We start from the raw sequence: 24,949 nt of genomic DNA, 5'->3' as shown, positions 1-24,949 counted from the left end.
AATTTAGCTTACTGAAAGTAATAAGGTAGCTTGTTGAAAATAAAGTACCGGATGGGAGATAATTGGCTCAGAAGCACTACATGTGAAAAGGACCTTGGGATTGTTGCTGATCATAAACTGAACATGAGCCAGCAGTGTGATACTGCAGCAAAGAAAAGGCAAATGATGTCTTAGCCTGCATTAACAGAAGCATAGGTTCCACATCGATGGACCTAATAGTCCCCCTATATTTTGCTCTGCTCAGCCCTGATCTGAAGTATTCAGTTCTGTGAGTCTAATTTTAAGGATGTTGATAAGTTAGAACAAGTTCATAGAAAGGCAATGAGGATGATAAAAGGTGTGGAGAACAAAACATATGAGGCTAGATTGAAGGAGCTGGACATGTTCAGCTTGGTGAAGAGAAAGCTGAGGGGTTACATAATTGCACTATAGAAATACCTCAAGGGCTGCCATAAAGAGGAGGGTGCTGGCTTGTTCTCTACTGCCCTGGAGGCTAGAACTAAGTTTAATGGTCTTAAGATATAGATGTGTAGATTTTGATTGAACATTTGAAAGAACTTACTCTTCCTTTAATATCTTTATTCAAAAAGAAAAATTCACATATATAAAACCTTCCATACCTATACCATCCATATAATTTTTACACAGTTCATATCACATACTTAACATCAAATTATCCAGTCTACCAATTACATATAAACTATATCTTTCAGCTAGAAAAAAAATATGTATCATCCACAATTCACCTTTAAATTACCTCCCTTTCAAATCCTTCCTACGCCCTCTATATCTTCTTCATCTTTATCAATTCTCACGTCCATCTCTTCCCATCCAAATACCTCCCAGTACTCCTCTACCCTTCTGTCTTTCTCACACATTTCTCATTTATCCTTTTACCTCCTCTTTCTATCTCACTCCTCCTTTCCTCCATCCTGACATCCTCCTTACCTTCCTTCACATACTCATACTTAACATTTGAAGAAACTTCTTGACAGTGAGAGTGGTATGACAATGGAACCAATTGCCTAATGAGGTGGAAGGTCTCCTTCTTTGGACATATTCAAAAAGAGGCCGGACAGCTGGGGATGTTCTAGCTGGATATCCTGCAGTGGATCTAATGGCCAATGAGGCCCCTTCCAATTCTATGAATTTCTGAATATGTTTAACTTTTACCAGAGACCTCTATATGGATCCTTGGGGTGGGGAGCATCCAAACCAACAGAGGCAAAACATTGTGTTTTGTTTTGTTTCAGAACCAACAATAGTGCCTCCAATTAAGGACCAAGATCAAAGAAGAAAGCGCAAAGGCAGGCTTACTGCTCAACATAAAGAAAACAAAAATAATGACCACAGAAGATGTATACAGAATCAACCTAGACAATGAGGAATTTGAAATAGTAAAAGAGTTCCCGTGTCTTGGGTCAAACATTGGTCAGAATGAGGATTGCAGTCAAGAAATAAGAAGAAGACTAGGAATGGGGAGGGCAGCTAAGAAAGTATTATAAAAGATCCTAAAATGTAAAGATATCCAACTGAGCACGAAAGTTAGAATCATACAAACCATTGTATTCCCTATTACCATGTACAGGTGTGAGAGCTGGATAGTGAAGGAAGCAGATAGGAAGAAAATGGACTCATTTGAAATGTAGTACTGGAGAAGAGTGCTAAGGATACCATGGATAGCCCAAAAGACAAACAAATGGGTCCTAGAACAGATCAAGCCTGAAATCTCCCTGGAAACCAAGAGAATAAAGCCAAGGCTGTCGTGCTTTGGTCTCCTCATGAGAAAGAATGACTCACTGGAAAAGATAGTAATGTTAGGAAAGGCAGAGGGATGTAGAAAGAGAGGAAAGCCAAATGCTAGCTGGATGAACTCTATTAAGGAGGTCACAGGTATGACTTTGTAGGGACTAAGCAGAGCAGTGGAAGATAAGGTGTCTTGGAGATGTCTCATCCAGAGGGTCACCATGAATCGACTCGAGGGCAGTTAACAAGAAGAAGAAGAAGAAGGAACAAGATTTCAAACTCCCTAAAATTCTTTCAGAGCAGAAGTTCAGTAAAAAGAGCCAATGGAATGGCTATTAACATTTCTAATTTCAAAGAAAGATCAGTCATTCCTTCTCTGTTTGGTCAACCCTTTCCCACAGGTTTTATTGAGCATCTATCCTGAAGATGACATTCTGGGGAATTTGAAAGCTTGCTCATGACTTTGATCTTTTACTAAATTGTCCCTATCGACAATATTGTGCTGCTGTTACTTAATTGTATAGTTTGGCCTTCATGTTATGGTGTTCAGTTTTACATGTATACATTGTGCATAGTTATTTGGCCTACAGATAATAGTTATATGCCACCATACAGAAGCTGAGATGAGGTATTTTTCTTCTGCTGACTGGATTTTACGAATCTCTGGCACATTACAAAACTTTTAATTGCCCTTTTACAGTCACAATTAGGAAAATTGTCATAAATGCACATGCCCACACATTCTATGTGCAATTGTGGACAAATGTCAATCTGAACCATTTTTGCTCAACTGGTTTAAAATACTCCACAGTATGCTGTGTATTATCTACAAATGAACATTGAAATCTCCCTAGAAGCACAGTTGATGAAACTGAGGCTGTCATGCTTTGGCCATATCACGAGAAGGCATTGCTCACTAGAAAAGACAATAATACTTGGAAAGGTAGGCTATGGTAAGAAAACAGGGAGACCACAAAGCAGCTGGATAGATTCAGTCAAGGAGAATACAGCCTTGAGTTTGCAGGACCTGAGTAGGGCTGTTGAGGATGGGTTTTGGGGGGTTATTCACACTGTGAAATTAATCCAGGATGGATCTGAATTGAGTCTTTCTTGGCTCACATGCATCCTGAATGCACCTGATTTGTTGGGGGGCGGGCTGCCAAAAACCTACTTAATCTGGGATAATTGATATCGAGTTTCCCCTTGAGTTTTTTTTATAAAAGTCCACATCATTGGCAGTGTGAATTACCAATGCAAATAGACCTGAATAGACCCAGGATAAAATACTAGATGTCTTGAATGTCTTCAAAATGCATTCGCATCATTGACTCCATCATTATTCAAATGCTTGCACGTGTGAGCAACTGACTTTGCAGGGATGTGCATTGATGCGATTCCATAATGTGAATAACAAACTCAGAATGTGTGAATGAGATGATTTGCATTGCTGCGCTAAAAGAAAATGACGTCTGAATGACCCCTTGGAGGTCTCTTATTCATAGGATTGAGATTTGCTTGAAGGCAATTAAGACCCTACTCAGTGGGCCCTTGGTATTCTTTCGGGTTTGGTTTGAGGAACCGCTGTAGATATCAAAAGTCGTGGATGCTCAAGTCCCATTAAATACAATAGAATAGTAAAATGGTGACCCTTATATAAGATGGCAAAATCATGGTTTGCTTTTTGGAATTTATGTATTCTTAAAAAATATTTTCAAGCCATGGATATTTGAATATTTGGACAGAGAATCTGTGGATACGAAGGGCCAACTGTACTGACTGAGGCTGCATCCGCAGTGCAGAAATAACCCAGTTTGACACCACAGAGCATCTTGTGCAGGAATAAACTACACTTTCCAGAATTCCATAGCATTGGGCCATGGCAGTAAGTGGTGCCACACTGGATATTTCTGTAGCGCGGATGCAGCCTGAGATGGCACGGTGTTGACTTAATTTAAATATTTATTCATTTTGAAACCACTGCATCATACTCAGTGTGAAAATAGGCATTTAATTTCAAATATCCACACAAAGGATTTGACTGTGATCTGTTAATACAAATTTGTGTGTGTTTTAAATATGTGTGTCCAACATTTTGTATACAACATTGCCTTGGTTCTCTGGGTGTCTCTGGATAAAAAGCGCATGGCAGCATGATCTAGAGCAGGGGTTCTCAACATTTGCGCCTCTAGATTCTTGAGACTTCAACTCCCAGAATTCCTGAACAATCAACATACTGACTGGGACTTCTGGGAATTGAAGTCCAAAACATGTGGAGGCCCAAAGGTTGAGAATCACTGAATTCTAGGGTATTGTCTGAGGAAGAGTTGAAATGATGGTCACAATCTGAATGTATTTATGGGACTTTTTTGGGGGGGAGGGGAGAGAGACTTGGGCCCAAAGCACATTGCAGAAATAATCCAGTTTGAGACCTGGATAGTAGGAAAAAACGGTCGCTAATCCAGATTAACGACCAAGGTTGCATCCATACTGGAGAAATAACCTGGTATGGCACTGCTTTAACTGCCCTGGCTCAAGGCTATGGAATTCTGGGAGTTGGAGTTCGTTGTGGGGCAAACAACAAACTAAGAATTCCATAGAATTTCATAGCCTTGAGCCAGAAAAGTTAAAGCGGGGCCAAACCGGGTTATTTCTCCAGTGTGGATGCAGGCTTGTGGTCGTTAATCCGGATTAGCGACCATCCAAGAAATTGGATATGTGAGGCCTTGGTGTGGGGCGTTGAGGTAACGCTTTTACTGTGTGAAAAAATGAGGGGAATTAAAACTGGACAAAAACAGGATGTGTCCTTCTTGCTTCTCAAACATTAAAAGCCCACCCCAAGGGGGGCACATAGGGCTCTCTAGTAACGTACAGCTACTACATGACGGGTTTGTAGTTTCCCTCAAGTACTGAGGGAGAAGGAAGCACAAAGCCCCCCTCAGACTCTGAGCGCGAGGGCGCCTCAACCGCTCTCCCCTCAACGACGGAAGAGACTAAAGAAAGCAGAGCGGGGGGGAGGGGCGGTGCCACGGAGCGAGTGGAACATTCCAAACGGTCAAAATGACGTCGGCGCGGGGGAGGAGCTTGCCCTCGGATAAACCCCTCCCCCTCCCTCTAACCCTCTCATTCTGTGAATTAGAAAGAGGGAGAAGGAGGAGGCGGGGCTGGGAGGCGGCGGCGATTATGTCAACGCGCTTTTACGCCGGGGGCGGAGCTTGCGTTGCCTGCCGCAGTAGCAGCAGCAGCAGCAGCTTCAGTCTCAGTGTCGGCGATGGCGACTTAGCTCCGCTTCCCAGGCTGCCCCGCGGCCTCATTTGAGCCCCCATCTTGAGTGAGGGGAGTGAGCAGTTTGAATTTGAGCTCCTTCGGCGTCGACGCCTCAGAGCGGAGCGCGAAAGGGAAGGAAGGGAGCGGAGGAGAAAGAGCCAGCCTGGGAGGCCCCCCTCTTTCTCTCTCTCTCTCTCTCGCTCTCCCTCCCTCCGCGCCCCGCCGCCGCCGCCGCCGCCGCCGCCGCTTCCCTGCTGCTGAGAAGATGCGCCTGGTGCTGATCTCCAGGTAGAGGAGGGGAGCCCTGGGCAGGGCGGCCTCCGCCTCAGCGGGACTCTACGGAGGCCTTGTGGGCCCAGCAGCCCCCTCAGGGACCAAGGGGTCCCGCCGGAAGCAGCGCCATCCGGGCCTCGCTGACTCAGAACGTGGAAGAAGGGGGAAAAGAAGAGAGAAGAAGGAGGAGGTGGCGCTGCCTCTGCCGCCGCCAAGAGGCCCTTATTCCAGGGAAGGAGGAGGAGGAGGAGCCCGGCCGCCGCCCCCTTCCTTCCTTCCTTCCTTCCTTCGTTCTCCCTCTTTCTGTTTTCCCTCGGAGTGAGTGTCGTTGAGGACGGAGGAATGCGCAAAGCCGCCATAGAGAGACAGTGAGCCTCCATTTCCTTCCATCGCTGGCGTGGCTGGACTTTTCCCTCTCTGTTTTTTCCTCTGACTCGCCTGGTCTCCCCTCCGACCCTCGGGGGCCCAGGGGCAGGTGCTGGTGGGCGGAACCCCTTCCTCCTCACCCTCCTCCTCCTCCTCCTCCTCCTTTTTGTGTGTGTCTTCCTTCCCCGCCAAGATGTCCAAGATGCCGGCCAAGAAGAAGAGCTGCTTCCAGATCACCAGCGTGACGACGGCCCAGGTGGCCAGCAGCAGCAGCATCACGGAGGACACGGAGAGCCTCGACGACCCGGACGAGTCCCGCACCGAGGACGTCTCCTCCGAGATCTTTGACGTCTCCCGCGCCACTGACTACGGCGGCCATGAGGAGGACCCCTCCTGCGAGCACAGCTCCTCTGAGGAGACCCTCAACAACGTTGCCGCCGCCGGGGGGGACGCCGTAGAGACGCCGGGGACCGTCTCGCCCAACTTGGCGCTCGACGGGCAAGTGGCCGCGGCCACAGCTGCCGGAGGGATACAACAACCACTGCCACCAGCAGCATCTTCCCCGGCCACCAACGGAGGAGCTGTGCCCAGGAGCAGCATGGTGGCCCCAGCTCCTGGTGGTAGTGGCAGTGGTAGTAGCGGTCCCGGGGCTGTGCCACCCACGGCGTCTTCTGCTGCCACCTCTGCCGCCTGCAGTTCCCGCTTCCGGGTGATCAAGTTGGACCACGGTTCCGGCGAGCCCTACAGAAGGGGCCGATGGACGTGTATGGAGTACTACGACCGGGACTCAGACAGTGGAGCCGTTTTGGCCCGGACTGGGGATTGCATTAGGCACAACAACAATACTTTTGAGCAGGCCGTCCAAGACCGGGATAGCGGCCTCGGTGCGACTGGCGGCGGAGGCTCCTTGGTGGCCTCAGGCCAGGACTCACTGGCCTCTGACAGCTCCCTGGCTGCTGTGTCACCGCTCCTCCAGCCTGAGAAAACGAGCCAGCAGCCCCCACCGGCAGCACAGACAGCCACTGCTTTTGTCATTGGGCAGCAGCAGCAGCCCATAGGTGGGGCTGTGCCTCCTCATAGTAGTAGTAGTGCTCAGCCAGTGGCCTACTCAGGGGTTCAGCCCATAATGGGGCCTTCTCTGCTGCAGGCACAGCCGCAAGTGAATACACAGGGGCAGGCTGGGCCCAATGGGAAAGGCATGCCGACTTCGAATGTAGCAATTGCCCAGGGTAGTTTGCCCATGCAGCAGGTACAGCAAGCTAATGTACCAATGGCTCAGACTCAGCAGTTTGCTTATCCCCAGCCGCAGATCCCGCCAGTGCATCTGGTACCAGCGGCACAGACTCCTGGCCAGCCGGAATACATGCAACATATGGCAGTAATGCCCTCTCAAGGAGCCACTCAGCAGGCCATTCCAGGCACTGTCCCCAGCACGGGAGCTTCATCCAGTCTTCCAGCGACACAAGTAGCTGGTCAGAATCCTCCAACCATAGCACCGGTGATGGGAGCTGCTTCACAGGCAGGCGAAACAGTAGGGCAGGGATCTGGGCTAATGCAGAGCGGCTTGACAACTCCGATTCAGACTGTCATTCCTCAGCCAGGAGGTGTGGTGCAGCAAGGCATGGGACATGCAGGGATTGTGCAACAGAAATCCATGACTCAGCAGCAAATGGGTGGAAGCAGTCAAGTGGCTGGTGCTCCTCACACTGTAGTCTCTGGAGTTCAGAATGTGCCTGCAGCTGTGCCTGGTACTAGTGTGCCTAGTGTGTCTACGACTTCTGTTACTATGCCAAATGCCCCTGTTACTTTAGTCCAGTCCCAGGTGACCAGCCATACATCTGTCAGTAGGAGCTCCAGTGTTGTCCAGCAGCACATTGGCCTTCCACTAATGCAAGGCGCAACTAATGTACCTACAAACCTGCCACAATCTAACATTGGACAATTTCAGACTCAACCTTTAGGCCAGATTGATGATTCTAGAAGAAAATCTGAACCCCTACCTCAACCACCACTTTCTCTCGTTACTGAAAATAAACTTGTGAAGCCACCTATTCCGGACACTTTAACAAACCCTCTTAATTTACCAGCAACTACTCCTATGAACAGTCTTGCCAGCTCTGTCTTTGGCATATCTATCCCTGTTGATGGTGATGAAGACAGGTATTTATCTTTTATGTTTTTTTATGCAGGTGCTTGGTTGCAGATACATTTTGCCAGACCTAACAAGTTTGAAATATCTTAATTCTCCTCTAGAGGTTCTTGTTCATAATAGGTGACAAAGGGAACACCTGAATGAGGTGCTAAACTGTATAGCAACAATATGTGTATAACTTCAAAATGAAGAGAACATTAGGAAATTAAACTGTGAATATTAAACTGGATATTAAAAAAGAAATCACTATATCTGAATTAGTGAATGACAAAATAATTCTAGAGTATTGGCAAATACACTTGGTAAGTCAAAGCTAAGTAAGCTTACAGTTTCCCATTATTTAAAGCATAAAGTATATAGTTAGTCCAAAATACTGAAATTTAGCCTGGTGAACTGGATAGTGCCAGGCTTATTCTTTAATGCTAATTTGTGTATGTAAACATACAAACAACAGCAACAGAAATGTAATTATTAATTAAAAGTGAGGTGATGTTTAGGAAATATATGTGATTTAAAGAAGACCCATAACTTGTTTCCTATGGCACTTCAGGTTGTAAAGATTGCAAAAACTTGAAATTAAAGGTGCCTCTTATAAAGGTATTTCACTGATTTGTTTTGAAACAGATCGGTTGCTTTATAACTGTTATTTGGTTACTACATTAAAATAGTAAAATCTTGAGTCCAGCAATAAATAATGAAGTTTTTAGATTGGTATGTTCAGAGAGTGTTTCAGTTGAGTTCAGTGGGGCTTGTTTCCTGGTGAAGAAGTGCTTAGGATTGAGTCCTAGCATGCTTAGTGTTAAAAATACATACTATAAAGACAGCCTGTCATGGTTTAAAATAAGCTTTATAGGTCTCTTCATGTCTTTAAGGGAAGAGTTTGTGGCTGAAAAATCTTTAAGCAGCCTTTAAATTGCTTCTTTGGAGAAAGTACCAAATTTGGACATGAAATGCTTTCATATTATCTATATCTTGGAAAGCATTTATAAAAACAAAATTCTCTAAGAAACCTGTACTGCAATGTACTGTGTATTAAAAAAAAGGCTGAGATTTATCCTACTTCTAAACTTTTTGGAGGAGAGCCACATGGTGCAGTTGTTTGAGTGAACTGCTTACACTGAAGACAGGGTTCAATTCCCAGCTCAACTATGAAATCCACTGGATGACCTTGGGCAAATCCCATGCTCTCAGCCTCAGAGGAAGGCAATAGCAGACCTCCCCTGAATACATCTTGCCAAGAAAACCCCAGGATAGGTTTGCCTTAGGATGGCCATAAGTCAGAAACAACCTGAAAGCACACAGCAGCAGCAGCAAAAACAAAACTTCTTTGGAGTGAGAGGACTGTTCTTCTGGCCCATTTCTATACTCTTGGTAAACGTAGATGCATAGAAATGGAAATAGTTTGTCATCAGAGATGCCAGTCCTATACTCACCCTGGGAGTAGGACCCAGTAAATCAAGAATACTTAAAATTATGGAGTAACTTCCCCTAAAATGTACTTATTTCCTTAAAACCAACTTTGAAATGTGGTTTGAAATTGTAATTTGCACGACAGTGTTACATGTTGAGTTCTAAGTATCGAATAAAAATCCTCCATTTGCAGAAATAGGAACCTAGTATAAATACAGCCTCTTAATTGTCAGCAGATCTACTTATAATTAAATACACAACAGAACAGGCTTTGTGGCTTTACATAAACGAATACTGTAACAATAGAGTATTGCATTTAACTCATTGTTGCTATGGTACAGTGAAGATAAAACTACCAGTAGTACCATACATTATATTTTGTCTTGTTTTGCATCCTTGTTCCAACTTATACACATAGAAAGTAGTCTAGATGTAGAAAAAGCATAGAGAGAGAGGATGATAGAGAGTAATAGCAGACACCAAATTAATATTGACAGGGAGGTGTTCTTAAGTAGAAGTGCTAAATGTTAATGGATCTGATATATCAATATGAGGTATTTTAATATGTATACAGCACAGTATTGAGCATATTTATTCAAAAACAAAATCCCACTGAGTTTATATATTGTAGTAGGCGTGCTTAACATTGCAGCCTTCATTCTTCAGTTGGTGGTGCTTGTTACAGAGCTGTGTGCAAAACATGTTCATTATGTTGTCCTCGAAAAATGTGTGTAAGTACTATATGAGGCAGAACTCACTTTTCTGAGTTGATTCCTCCTCCCATTTGGTTTATTTATAAATACCATAGATAAATAAATTTAGTAAATGTCAATTCCTTGGTTTGTAAAAAGTGTTGTTTTTAAACAGCAATAGCTCTAGTCTGTGTATTGTTGTATGCATGGGTGATGTGTGTGCAGCACTTCAGAAATCACTGTATGTGGATTAACTTTCATAACTGACAGGATGTGAGGAGTGTCTTCCCATGTATGTCCCATATGAACATTCCCTTCTCTTTCTGCCTTTTTCCACCCTCCCTCTCCCTTCCTATCTTGGAGCGATCTTCCATAGCAACAGAAGAGGGGTTTGTTTAGCCTCTTTGGCTAATTCCCAGTGTACTGAAAAATGAGATAAAATACAGAGGAAAAATGTTAAGAAGACTGTAATGACAAATCATGGGATGGGCCATGCTTGGATTTCGAATTACTGCTTGTATGATTAGCAAAGTATAACTGCATCTGAAGTAAAACACTTCTGAGGGATTCTGTCAGCATGGGGGGAGTCTGTATTGTTTTAATGTGTAAGCCACCCCGGTTGTGTTGCACAGAGACGTGGGGTATAAATACGTTTTATTATTAATAATTGTTTATTTATATACCACTATTCCAAAGATTATTATTATTATTATTATTATGTTGTTGTTGTTGTTGTTGTTAGGCCACCCTTATCAATCATATTCCCATTAAATTATTTAACTGTAATTTCATTTTTCTTATATGTAGTGTACATCATGGGTAAGCAACTTGTAGCCTGATAGATATGGCTCAAGCCCATATAGCTAGAAGCAAACAATGATGGAATATGTATTCTAAGAGTACTGGGAAGTCACAATTGTGCCCACACCAAATACAAAAAAAATGTCAGTGATACAGGACAGAAAGTAATATTAGTGGAAATGTTTCTTTTACACACACACAAACACCCTTGTTCTAAAATGTTATATTAGAACAGGTTGGCTCCTTGGTCCAGCAACAGTACAAAGGAGCAAATTGAGACAGGTTTGATATAGATCATCTGGAAAATTTAAAATAAAAGTATAATTTTTGCTTTAAGGTTGATATGAAGCAGTCCAAGGCTCTAGCCTAGCTGAGATCATATCTCTTGTGACTTGGCAAACATTATTGTTCTCTGCAATATTTCTTTGTAGCCAATCATCTATCAGGATTTTAAACGCTACATTGGTGCAGATGGACTGCTTAGTCTTCTAAATTTTGTGTGACTGTTTCTTAAGTGCATTCTGGTTCATGTATGAAGCTGTAGAATTTAGAACCAGTTATCCACAGTAGTTTTGGAAACACAATGCTACACAGCAAGTATAATCTACTGGATGGTGTCATAATAATGTAAACTATATATAGTTTGTGATACAGTTAAGATGTATCTTTTTTAATAAACCAATTTCAAATGACAATATGTTTAGATCTATTTTTCACAGTTTAAAACTGGCATAAAATTAACTGCTAACAATGAAATCCCACATCTTTTAATCCTGTTAAATTGAAACATCCGCTAGGCCTCTAAAAACATAACCAGCTGATTAATATGCTCTTGGCTCTTGAAAAATATGTTGCCACTTTTGAAAGAATACATCACTGGGAAAGCTTGTTTAAACCTCCTACATGTTTGGCAGATACTCGCTGCAAATATTACCAGACTGGTTAGAAAGGCATAGATAGCTGACCATGAACTGTGCCAGCTATAGTCCAGAACTTCAATGAATAGCTGCAATTGTGAACTCTAAGCAGCAGCCGCTAGATTGCTGAAAATCTGATTGTAAGGATTTCTTCATAGAGTATCTCTGTTCAGTTAAAAAGCTTATTTATATAGTGTCCTAATGGTTGCTGATAAAGTATTATAAATGGTAAAACTGAACTTTTGAAGCCTGTTTCATAATGGAACAAAAAGCCCTGCTTTGACATTAACATTGATAAGGGTCAAAGCATTGATCAAACTAGGTGCTATATTCTCTGTTTGAAGAATAAAAATAATATGCAAATTGAGACTAGTAAGGCCCTGCTGCTGTTGAATTTTATACCCTTTTCAAGTTGTGTTCTTGATCAGGCTGAAAAACAGCATAATGCTTTCAGCATCTAAAACAAGGTGACTTATAGATGCAGTTCAGAAAAAATGCAAGCAGGAACCTTGTCTGGCTGAAGGTGTCCCTGTGAGTTTCAAAAGTGTTTCAGTCTCATTTCCCCTAGCTAAATGAGTAGACTTGAAACAAAATGAGTGAAGTTTATATTGGACAACAAATGTTGAAGTCTACTGGTGAAGTGAAGTTTATATTGGACAACAAAATCTCTATGAAAACCATATGGCCACTGCAGTCTTAAAGATTTTCAATATTAAAGGGGATATTCTTGGATTAGAATTTGAGATACATTTGCTCAATTAGGTATACAGTTGGCCCTCCATTTTCACAGGGGATCCATTCTGGACCCGCCCACGAAAACAGAGGCTCGTGCATATTCAAGCCTCATAGACTTGAATGGGGCACACACACACACACACACACACGTGTACGTGACCTGGGTGCGTGTGCCTGGCGTGTGTGCTATTGGAAATAGCAGAGGACACCTCTCTGTGGATATTCAAGGGCACGGATCTGTATATTGTTTTCAAGGTATAGTGAAAATAAGGTGATGTAAAAATACAAGTTCTTAATATATCAGTTTTGTAGGAATACTTTTCTAGAAGCATCTTTCTGAGTTTTTACTGTGATAGTTTTGCACTGGAATAAAATGGATAGGAAGTAACAGAAGAATATTCTAATATTATGCTTCTTTTGCTAAAGTTGTGTCAGATTTCTTTTTGGTGGGGAGAGAAGTTTTATCTTCAGGTTATTGGAGTAACATGCTGTGGAGCAAGTTAGATCCATATGTAGGATATTTAACACAATTTAGTACCAGTGCCACGTGTATGTAGCTATTGTTTTTCAGCCCTCAATGCTAATGTGGTTATTAGGCAGCAGCTAAGACCTTCCAGGAGAGCCAGTATGGTGTAGTGGTTTGAGCTTTGGAGAGCAGGGTTCAGATTTTGGCTGGCCATGGAAACCTGCTGGGTGACCTTGAGCAAGAAACCCTTAGAGGAAGGCAAAGACAACCCTGTAATAGGGTCAAGTCGAATACAACCTGAAGGCCAACAACAACAATAACAAGACTTTCCAGAATTCATTTGAAAAAGAAGTAGTACTAAATATCACAATTATTTTGAGTATAACTATTCTGCTTGGCTTGATAACCTTTTTTTTTCTAACAAGTTTTCATTTAAAAATGGATCCAGGTAGCCGATGTGCAAATTTTAAATAAAGCAACATGTGCCTCTCTGCCACTATATTGTAAAAGATTCAGGGTGTGCTTGCTACACATGATGGCCTATATGAGGCAGGAATCAAGCTTTGGTGTTGCCCCACTTGAACTGTGTGCGACCTAGTAAGCAAACAGCCCTTCTACAGTCGCCACAGGGTTCCCCAAAATGTTTCTGAGGAAAAACAAGAAAATGCTTTTTTTTAATGGTTTCAAAATTTTCTAAAGTTTTAAATCTCTGATGGCAACTACCAGTAGCTAAATGCAGAGTTATTTATTTCTTTTAGTAGGTTTTGCCTATACATGATGGATTTTGTAGAATGGATTTTTGAGGTTGAATGGAGATCATTGGAGTTCAGGCTCAGAAGAGCAGAACAAGAACTTCTCTGGAAGGAACCTGCACCATAGACGTAGTAGGACAGAGTAGAGAAATGATTTGTTCATCTGTTAGTTTACCTGTTCCTGACTGACTTTCAGTTCTTGGCATCAGGAAATTTTGCAGATGGGATGCACTGGCCTTTATACTGGCTTCCCAGAATTCTAATACAGTAACTAAGGTCTGCTGTACAGTACTTAATTGGGAATGAGGTATGTCACTCTATGTATCTTCCAGAGCAAAAATAGTTGGCTGGCAGAGGAAGATAGAGCCATGTGCTATGTGGAAGGAGTGGTAGGATACAAATAAAACATTTGCAGAAAATCTGAAGCCAGATGGACAACTAATGAGGAAATGAAACAGCAGCATAAAGTTGTGTTTGTTTGTTTTTTTTCAAACCCTCTATGTAATTTGTTAGCAGGGGAAACCTAAAGCTTGGATTTTGTTGAATGAGTCCTTTGTGTGGGTTTTTGAGTCTGTGGCTTGGCTAGTATGTAATTTGTATGATAGGTATGTAAATTAAAATGCTAGATACTGTTGTTGAGCGCTTAAACATCTTAACTCAGACCCCATACAGACAGGCCAAAATAAAGCTGCTTCCAGTCACTTTGGAGGTATGTTGTTTAAATGATGTATACATGCTGAGAGTCCAGAAGCTGTGCCAAAGATGCACTCCAGTTCTTAGGATTGGCTTTGGCGTGGCTTCTTGCTTACTTGCTAATTAGCTTACTTGCTGTTCACCGCTATTATTATTAAAATTATTATTATTATTATTATTATTATTATTATTATTATTCCGGATTCTTGGGACACATGCATAATTTAAACAGCATACTTCCAAAGTGACCTGAAGCAGCTTTATTTTGGCCAGTCTGTATGGGGCCTCAGGTTGGCCAAGGAATTTTTTAAAAGGTTTGAGGAGAAAACTCTAAAATACATGTGTGAACACTTGACATGATCTGCCATCCAAACACATGGAAATGGAACAGAATATTGCAGTGTATCATCATTCTTGTCAGTGCTTCAGCCAGCCCTGCTGTCCCACAGAACAGTATAAGCCGGAAAGGTCTGAAGTAGGATCTTCTCCCCATCTCCTTTTGCTTTGTTTTTTCTTAACCCACTGGTTTTCAGCTTTCTGTGGCTACTGAGTACAGTTGGCCCTCCACTTTAGCGGCTTTGATTGTTTGCAATTTTGATTAATATGTTCTCTCTAGGAATCTCTAGGTCCTCCAGTGCAACTCTGTCAGAAGTTGACCATAGAGTTGACCATTCCTCAAGAAAATACTTCTCTAGGCATTTTAGGCCCTCCAGCATGATTCTGTTATCACCTTCTGGCACATATTGAGGATAGAGTTGCACTGGAGGACCTGGAGATTCCTAGAGAGGTGTTCTTTGAGGTAAAAAGAACAGTGTTTTTTATTTGCATTTTTCCACATTCACGGGCGTCCTTCATCCCTAGCCCCCATGAGAGGGTCCACTGTATATCCAGTTGCTGGCAAACCTTTGGGGTGGGGGTGAGATTAGGGTTTTCAAAAATTCTGCAAACCTCACTGTTCTTTTGAGTGTGCTGGTTCCTCCTCCTGGTTTGGTTTCGTTTAGTTTTGTGGGGGCTTCAGTCCTGTTGGCATTTACATCTTCCACGTTAAGCATTGTTATTGAAACAAAAATGTAGTAGGTTAATGGTTTTTACTTGATTAACTCCTAGAGCCCATATTGGGCAACTTAATGATTACAGGAAAGCAATGGAAGATTTTATTCTCTGCCATTCCTCTGTGTAGATAATAGTTATCACCACAGTAAATCAACTCAAATTTGGGATATCAGAGCCAAATATTACAGGAAAGAAAATTCTGTAAATGATGAAGCTAGCAATAATGATGTGTGTCTTTGATTTAGGTTCTTTTTTTCTGGGGGGAAAGGGGTTATGGTTCTTTTTTGTTCCTTTGGGAAATTCTGTTATCAAGTTACTTAGAGTTTCAAAAATCAAGTCCAGGATCTTGAACCCTTCACCATGCAAGTTCTAACTTTCTCTTTCTCTTATATACTTAATGTTTTATGTACAGCGCTGTGCAAATCCACAGCACTGTATACATAACAACAACAACAACAACAACAACAGCCATCCAAGGATCCTGTTCAGGGGCATACCTGCTTTTTGGGAACCTCTCACTTGATCCTGCTAAATCAATAGATTGCCTGTCCATTGATCTTCAGTTTTTATGGAAGACACAGCTGTGGCAACAGTAGCAGTAATGTCTGGCTGTGGACACTATCTAGAAAGGGGGATGGTGAGGGGAAATTAAAGTAACAAGTGGTTTCAGGAATCCAACAGTGTCATTCAGCTGAGGAAAGTAAGTCCAGAAGCAGCAAAAGCCTCATTCGGTGGTAGGGAATTCTGGGAACTGTGGTTGTGTGAGACATTTAGCCTTCTCTGTCAGTAAGCTAAGGTGCCAATAATAAACTACAATTCCCAGGATCCCTAGCACTGAGCTATGACAGTTAAAGTGGTCTCAAACTGGATTATTTCTGCTGTGTGCTTTGGACCACAGACAACCTTTTTGTTTCAAATGATGGTGTGCTGAAACAGCTACCTTTCAGTGGAAACCCTAACCTGTATCCATATTCAGTTTTGCTGTCACTGTTTTCCCGTTATTTTTCTCAGAAAGCTTAAATGGCCTTTCCTTCTGGTATTTTTGGCAGGTATTTTCACAGCAGTAATCATTAATGGATTTTTTTTTTTGTATGAGAGGGGAATCCCATAACCCAGATAAAGAGATGACAACTATAAACATCTGACATCCTAAGTTATGCTTTTATAGAAACAATAAAACACTCAGCCATAAGAGGCTGCTTTTCCTGATTACATACCCCAGAATTGAAGAAAATGTAACATGGGCAGAATATTTATTGTCCACCCATAATTAACAGACTACAGGATACATCCCAACTAAGTTGAACAGGATTTAATTCATGTTGGTTACAATGTGAGTTAAGTGCAGCTAAGTGACCCCAGCCCATAGAATTCACAGATCATTCACTGGGAAACAGTTTGGCATCTGTGGGAAAGAGACAATATGGATGTCTGACTCCAACAAATATATTGTTTTTGAATTCCTATTTCTATGAACATATATTCTCAAATTAGTAGAATAAGAACACTCTTGTTTTGGTATCTCCATGGGAATTAAAATATATAATCTCCACTTCACGGTATTAGAATAGAATCACAGAGTTGGAAGGGACCACAAGGGCCATCCAGTCCAACCCCCTGTCATGCAGGAATTCTCCATCAAAGCATACCCGACAGATGGTCGTCCAGACTGTTTAAAGATCTCCAAAGAAGGAGACTCCACTACACTCTGAGGGAGTGTATTCCACTATCGAACAGCCCTTACTGTCAGGAAGTTCCTCCTAATGTTGAGGTGGAATCTCTTTTCCTGGAGCTTGCATCCATTGTTAATTGTAATTGAATCTGAGTAGTGTTCAAACTTTTATGACAGAATTGTAAAGTGTGTGGTTTGAGCATTGGACTGTGATTCTGGAGACCAGGGTTTGAATCCTGACTTGGCTATGGAAACTTACTGGGTGACCTTGGGCAAGTCATACTCTCAGCTTCAGAGGATGGCAACTCCCTCTGAAGAAATTTGTCAAGAAAACTCTGTAATAGGGTTGCCTTGGGAAGCTATAATTTGGATACAATTTGAAGGCATGCAACAAAGTGTTCAGACATTTATGATGGAATTCTAAGTCAAAAATATACAACATTTCATTTACCAGCTGTGTTCAAAGATTAAGTTGCTGGGGTGCATAGAGAATACTATAGATAGGGCTAGACAAATAAAATAGAATTTGAAGTTTTCCACTTGATACAGAGTTGGCTTGGAGACATTAAATTAGAATTTAGGTATGATGTGCGTAAAATGAATGCAGAGCTAATATTACTCTTCCATGTCAGAAGCAAACTGTTAAAAAAGTGGTCAGCTGGTATAGTTTGTGCTTTAAAACGAGTACAGTACAGCAGAATATTTCAGGCTAAATCCAGTTGTTGAAGGCCTGTTGATTTTATAGAACTCATGCAAGTGTTGCCTTAGCAAGTTCTCATTGATTCAGTGAGTCTGCTCTATTTGTTGGGACTAACAGTAGGCCCTCTGGGTGTTTTTAATTCGTTTCAGAAAGTAACTAAACTGCTCTTAATATCATGAACAAGTTTGCTAATCAACCCATCATACACATAACTATTTAAACTATTTATGTTAAATTGAGTGAAAATACCTTATTATTAAGGAGTATCATTCAGCCTTAGGACTATTTGACTGAGTGGCCTTAAGATCTAGAAGTACTTGCTTTGATTAAATATTATTGGATGAATTGCTGTCTTTGAATTTGTGCAGAACAGGCTTCAGCCACTCAGTTTCTCTAAGTATTGATGAAAGATAGAAAAGGCTACCCCAGTATTATGCCTTGGAGAAAACAAATCGAAGAGTGATCTAAAGGCATTGCTCTTTTTTCCAAGGATCCCAGTGCTCCGTTAAATATATCCAAATTAAGTAATAGTTTTCAGATGTAAAAACCTCCTGACATTGTTCTCTAGAATAATTGTAAAGTATTTTTAAATTTCATGTTGCTCAATACAGTTATATTCAGCAACAGAAGGGAATCAAAGGAAGCTAGATACCTAATTTCAATCATACAGATTCTGGCACTGTATGTATTTCTATTCAGATCTCCTTTGTTAGGCTGTGACAAAATTGAGTGCAGCAACCAAACTGTAGTATGGTCTGAGGGTATCAAAGAACTGTTTTCTGTGCTCCTTCAACCAGTATTTCTCTTTAATGCATTTATCGATCTAGAAATAGAAGGATCATTGTACAGTCGCCCCTCCGCTTTCAGGGACTTGGAATCTGTGTCCCTCATCCATTCACGGGCTGCAAATGAAAGGGAACAAAATATGGCACGTACCTGCAGGTACCCTCAGGCACACCCTCCATTCAAGCCAGTGGGGCTTGAGTATTGGCAATTTTTGGTTCTTTTTGGGGAGGAGGGGGTCCAGAATGGATCCCTGCGAAAAATGGAGGCGTGACTGTATTTTGGATATTACACTTTCAGATGTTCTTAAAATCTTTTCCCTGACTAATGTTAAAGACCTTCTTTGCCTGTGTTTCTAATGTGAACATCCATAGATATTACTTGATTTTGCAACTTGGGTTCATATGTCTCTCTTTAAGAAGCTATAAATCACTTCAGAGGACGGTACTGCTGTATATACTCATGTATAAGTCTAGAAATTTTAGTCAAAAAATGGTTAAAACACTTTTGATGTTGCACAGCGCGTGAGGCAACATGTCAACGTTTGGCACCAGATTTTCCACCTTCGTGACTGTAGTCAGCAGCTTGTGAGCTGAAGAAACACCTCTCCCTTTCTCAATGAGCACACTGTAAACTTCTCTCAGATGAGGCTTTTATTCTTAGAAGAAGTTCCACCGTGTACAACAATATATACATCGACATCATCCACACTAGTAACAATGCTCAGAGTCACTACTCTAGCAAAGGCTTCGTGAGTAGGGTTGCCATAAGTGAGGACCTCCAAACCGGGACAAATGTAGGACAAATGTAGGGCAACATTTTCAAATGTAGGACACATTTTTATAAAAATGGAGGACACACAAAAATGAGTTTTTTTAAAAAAAATGTTAATATAAATGCATGTTTTTAGACATGATCAAAATGGAGGACATTTTGGCATTATTCTTAGAGAGATGGCAGAAATGGACTTGCCCTCAGGTTCATCTGTACTTCTCAGAAGTGTGTACTTGGGCAAGGAACTGTGGTTTTTCTTCACTGCGCATGAGTTTGTAAAAATCACAGCAAGTTACATAAGCAAGTTACATTGGCCGTGCCTCAGAGGCTTTCTGATATCAATATCACCATCACCATCATTATCACCATCATCATCACCACTATAATTAACCAAGAAAGGCAGACTTGTTAGCATTCAAAGCACCATAAATACACAGAAAATGCACTTGCATATATTTAATAATTAAAAATAATGAAAAAATAAATAAAAAACAAGGCAGGGGTGTATATATTTGATAATAAAAAATAATGTAATAAAATAAAAAACAAGCAATAATAAAAATTAATGAAATAAAATAAAAACAAGCAATAATAAAAATTAATGAAATAAAATAAAAACAAGCAATAATAAAAATTAATGAAATAAAATAAAAACAAGCAATAATAAAATTAATGAAATAAAATAAAAACAAGCAATAATAAAATTAATGAAATAAAAATAAAAAGCAATAATAACATTAATAAAATAAAAATAAAAGCAAGCAATAATAACATTAATAAAATAAAATAAAAGCAAGCAATAATAACATTAATAAAATAAAATAAAAACAAGCAGTAATAAAAATTAATAAAATGAAATAAAAACGAGCAATAATAAAAATTAATAAAATAAAAAATAAAAAGCAATAATAACATTAATAAAATAAAATAAAAACAAGTAATAATAACATTAATAAAATAAAATAAAAACAAGCAATAATAAACATTAATAAAATGAAATAAAAACGAGCAATAATAAAAATTAATAAAATAAAAAATAAAAAGCAATAATAACATTAATAAAATAAAATAAAAACAAGAAATAATAACAATTAATAAAATAAAAAATAAAAAGCAATAATAAAAATTTTAAAAATTAAATAAAATAAGTATTTTATATATTTAAAAATAATTAAAAAAAACCCAAAAAACCAAGGCAGACCTAATGGCCACTGACTCAGCTTTCCTCCTCCTCCTCCTCTGCCCCAATTCTGCCCTGGCCCCTGGCCTAAGTTCAGGCACCCTTCCTCCGTCTCCTTGCTCCTCCTCCTCCTCTCCCCCCTCCTCCTCCTTATGAAGGCTGGTGCGCGTGCGGAAGGAAGCAGGCAGGTGCGCGCGTGCGGAGGGAGGCGGGCAAGGCAGGCGCGCACGCAATGAGAGAAGCGGGGAAGGCAGGTGCGCGTGCACGGAGGGAAGTGGGGAAGGCGCGCACGCTGCCCCTGGCCCCTGCTGGGGCCTGGGCGGCGCGCAAGCCCTCCCAGTGGGGGCGCGGTGGCGGCGGCGCTTCTGCCGCCCGCCGAGGAAGAGGAGGGAGGCGGAGCCGGAGGAGGAGGTGGGTTGCTGCCGCAGCAGCTGCATTAGCAGCAGCGGCAATGGCTGGAGCGGCCCCCAAACCGGGAACAAGGCACGGGTGGGGGCCCAAACCGGACCGGGACCGTGAGGGGCCCCCCGAAACTGTGAATGGCACGGGGGCCGTCGGGTTATGGCAACCCTATCCGTGAGGCCTACTAGTCCTTGCCTCTCCCTCTGGCGTCAGAAAGAGTCCATCCACCTTGCTGAGTGACTTTTCAGGCTGGCAGCATTCTACAGGACTTTACAGCACTTGCTGAATATGTTTTTGATGTTTAAATGCCTAATCATTATGGCTCACAGTAACCCTTTAATGCCTGGTTACTATTAAAACCCACATTCTACATTTTCCTTGTGACTCTATATCCCAACAAAAATGACCCCAAAAACCTGAGTTGACTTATCCATGGGTCAATGTAAGTATTGTACTTTAACTCATATATGAAAAGAAACCATCCCCTGGTGAAAAGCAAGAGAATAATCTGTGCTGGAAGCACTGACTTCCCTCTTCTCTCATCAATCCATCTTTTAATGTGAGCACAAACTGTTATGCCTCCTGTAATTCTGTAAGTTCTTTGGCACTGTTTTCCTTTACATCCTTTGTTACATGGCCCTAAATTTTACTCTCGACTTAGCCAAGGGGCAAATTAAAAGCCATAATTTTGCTCCAAATCCTGCCTTTGATTTGTACATGAGGTCGACTTATAGTTGAGTATATACAGTACTTCAGCCAACAGCCTTATCAGTGGGCAGTCTCACTTAATTCATCCACAGATTAATGTCTATTTGCTTTACTGATTTATACTTCTTGTTAATGGAAGTGCTATAAATATTTTCTAAAAATTGTGCAAGACAGTCTAGGATGAACACATCACACAAGAATGCAGTGTCCAGAGTTTTGACTGCCACTACTTGCTTGGATTGTGTCTCGTAAATCCTAAAATTTAACTGACTATTCATTTTCTTATGTGTCTAGTTCAAACTTCTGTTTAATTTGAACACCGTGGGGCTCATTTACTTAAGGGAGAGACTCTCCCTTGTTTACCTGCTTATATTCTAAGGTCATTTGCTGGTGCCCTTTATGAATTATGACATGCATAAGTGGTGAGATTTGCAAAAGAGGGCCTTTTGGTGGTGGTTCCCCAGTTATGGAATGTCATATCCAGGAAGGTAAACTTGATCCCAACTTCTCTATCATTTATTTGAGGCATTGTAAAAATATTTAGATACCTTAAATATTTTTGCCTCTTTGATTTTTATTTGTGCCACTATCTGTTCCTTGTATTTTTAATTTATTTTTCCTTATTTTAGAAATCACTGGAAAAGGTAGTATAAAAATAACAGCTAGCAAGTGGAGCATAACAGCTAGTGAGTGGAGAAAGGTAATATGGTGAAAAGCCACTAGACAGTTGGTGCACTATAGTCAAGTGACATTTTTAAAATCTGAAGTGATAGTTAGAGTTTGAAAGTGCCAACCAGCAAGGGAATAAGAAGTGTATTCAGACGAACATGGAGAAAGGTGGTTTTTTAATCTGTCTTTCAAAATGAGACTCGAAGTAACCTTGTGTCAGAAGGATATGAAGCTGTTTGAGAGTGGCATGCATACAGAAAATAAAGATGTAAAGTAAAAAAAGATGTACAAAGTAAAGTGAGAATATTAGACTGAAATTGGTTAGTTTATCACAAGCTGTAGAAAAATATAAAGTTAGTGTTACCTAGGTGAATTTATTATTTCTGTAAAAGTAGCAGAGTGTATGGCATATGTGTCATGCTTCTTGGCCTGAGTTCTGAATGAGTTTTTAAAATGTAGCTATTTGTGAATAAACAGATTTCTCATACTACAACATGGCAGGTTAAACGTATTTTCTGAAATAATTCAAAAAGCAAATATGCCACATTCTCCTCTCATAGCTGAAAGTTAATGCAGATGATCACAGGAAAAGATGAGATTTTGTTAGCTCTTTGTGCATTCCCAAATTGCCTCTTTAAATTTTATTTTCATATGCTCCTTCCCTATGAATGAGAGACCTTCAGGCTACCCTATCCTCAAGAATCATGTCTTCTCATTATGTGTACAAGAATGACAGCCCCAGTTTAGTTGTCTTGGCTTCTAGAAAGAGTTTCTAGAAAGAAAAAATGAATGGGCCCTTGAGCCAGATAGGCCTAATTAGCTCTAGGATCCATTCATCTTTCTTTTTAGCTGTCCACAGTATCCTCAGAACTCTTCTACATCACCACTTCTCAGATGTGTTGAGTTTCTTCCTATTGCCTTTATTCACTGTCCAATTTTCACAGTCATATATAGAAATGGACAGTACAATGACATGGACCATCCTAATTTTAGTATTTAGTAATATATCTTTACACTTTAGGATCTTGTCTAGTTAACTGTCCTTCCATGTCCTACTCTTCTTCTGAATTTCTTCACTGCAATCTCCACTCTGATTAATGAATGAGCCAAGGTACAGAAAATTCTTGAATTATTTCAGTGTCTTCATTGTCTATTTTAAAATTATGTATATTATCTGTGGTCATTATTTTTGTTTTCCTGATGTTCAGCTGTAAACCTTCCTTTACACTTTCTCCCTTATCTTCCTCAGTAATCATACCCAGTCTTTGTTATTTTCTGCTAATAATATGGTGTCATCTGTATAACTTAGGTTATTGATGTTCCTTCCTCCATTTTTCACACTTCTTTCCTCTGAATCTAATCCTACTGTACAAACGCATACACGTTAAACAGATAGCATGAAAAATACAACTTTGCCTAACCCCCTTGCCAATTAGAAAGTATTCTGTTTCTCCATATTTTGTTCTCACAATAGCCTTGTCCTGAATACAAGTTACCCAACAGAATAATCCAGTGTTGTGGCACATCTGTTTCTTTAAGAGTGACCCATAGCTTTTTGCGATCTATACAATTAAAGGTTTTGTTTATAGTCTATAAAGCACAGGCTGATTTCCTTTTGAAATTCTTTGGTACGCTCTATTGTCGAATGTATGTTTGCAAGATAAACCTTAGTGCCTCTTCCTTTCCTGAACCCAGCTTGGACACTTGGCATTTCTACATCCATATCTGGTAAAAGTCTTTGTTGTAGAATTTTGAGCATCACTTTGCTAGCATGCAAAATTATTCCTATACAGTAGTCCTGTTATTACTACAATTCCTGGTGTCCCTTTTCTTGGGGATTGGAATGTTTTTTAAGCATCTCCAGTCTGTGGGCCATTGTTTTGCTTTCTATACCATGGGCCATTGGTATCCACTGGGCTTTGGTTCGAAGACCCTCCGCATCCATGGAGACCAAAATCCAGGGATGCTCAAGTCCCCTTAAATACAATGGCATAGTAAAATTGTGTCTCTTATGAAAAATAGCAAAATCAAGGTTTGCTTCTTGGATATATTGTATCATATTTAATTTCTTTTTAACTTTTGATTTCTTGAGTATAAACAGTGTGTAATTACCTGACTCAAAATTTCCAATTCCTGTCCACTTTAGCTGGCTTATTGCAAGTATTGCAAAGTTTATACATTCCATTTTTTCCCTTCTGTATCTAGTTTCCTCAGGTTCATACTTTTCACATTCCATGTTCTTATAATATATGTTGGGCAGATTTGAAATTTCCTTTAATCTATGAATAAGTCTATAGCTGAACTTCCTTTTGGGTTGAGTCCAGTTGTATCTTTAGCCACATATTATTATTATTATTATTATTATTATTATTAACTTTTATTTATAAAGCGCTGTAAATTTACACAGCGCTGTACATACAATCTTTTAGTTAGACGGTTCCCTGCCCTCAGGCTTACAATCTAAGACCTCCTCTGCCAGTGTACTTCTTCACTACTGCTGCTGCCCAGTAGCTGCTCAGCACATATAGTCTGTCTCCCCAACAAAAACCTTGGTACTGAGTGCATCCACAAACAGAAGAAAAGAAACTGTGTTGTCTTTGGGACAGGGCAGCATGCAGGGCTTGGTGGTGCTGATGCTTCTCCCTGTGCTACCATCATCCTAGGGCCATTGGCCTGGCAACAATCACAGCTCCTCTTTCCCTGGGGCTGATCCATGACATTTACCAGGTGTTGTGGTCAAT

General features: G+C 40.8%; 1 protein-coding gene across 2 annotated transcripts in view; it reads left to right on the top strand.

The window, feature by feature from the left end:
• Window positions 1-5,017: 5,017 nt before the first annotated feature.
• TSC22D2 (TSC22 domain family member 2) overlaps window positions 5,018-24,949 on the top strand; it is a 40,691-nt gene continuing 20,759 nt past the window's right edge. For both annotated transcript variants that reach the window (XM_089509057.1, XM_089509056.1), the window contains exon 1: window positions 5,018-7,809. In XM_089509057.1, coding sequence (XP_089365183.1) covers window positions 5,843-7,809 — 1,967 coding nt within the window. In that variant the 5' untranslated portion in view covers window positions 5,018-5,842. The remainder of the gene's footprint in view (window positions 7,810-24,949) is intronic.

Source organism: Sceloporus occidentalis, unplaced genomic scaffold (assembly GCF_023333645.1).
Source record: "Sceloporus occidentalis isolate IW3139 unplaced genomic scaffold, rSceOcc1.0.p SCAF_2, whole genome shotgun sequence".
In the NCBI taxonomy this organism is placed as follows: Eukaryota; Metazoa; Chordata; class Lepidosauria; order Squamata; family Phrynosomatidae; genus Sceloporus; species Sceloporus occidentalis.
Note: the sequence above shows the minus strand (reverse complement) of the source record. Positions and strands in the feature narration are given on the sequence as shown.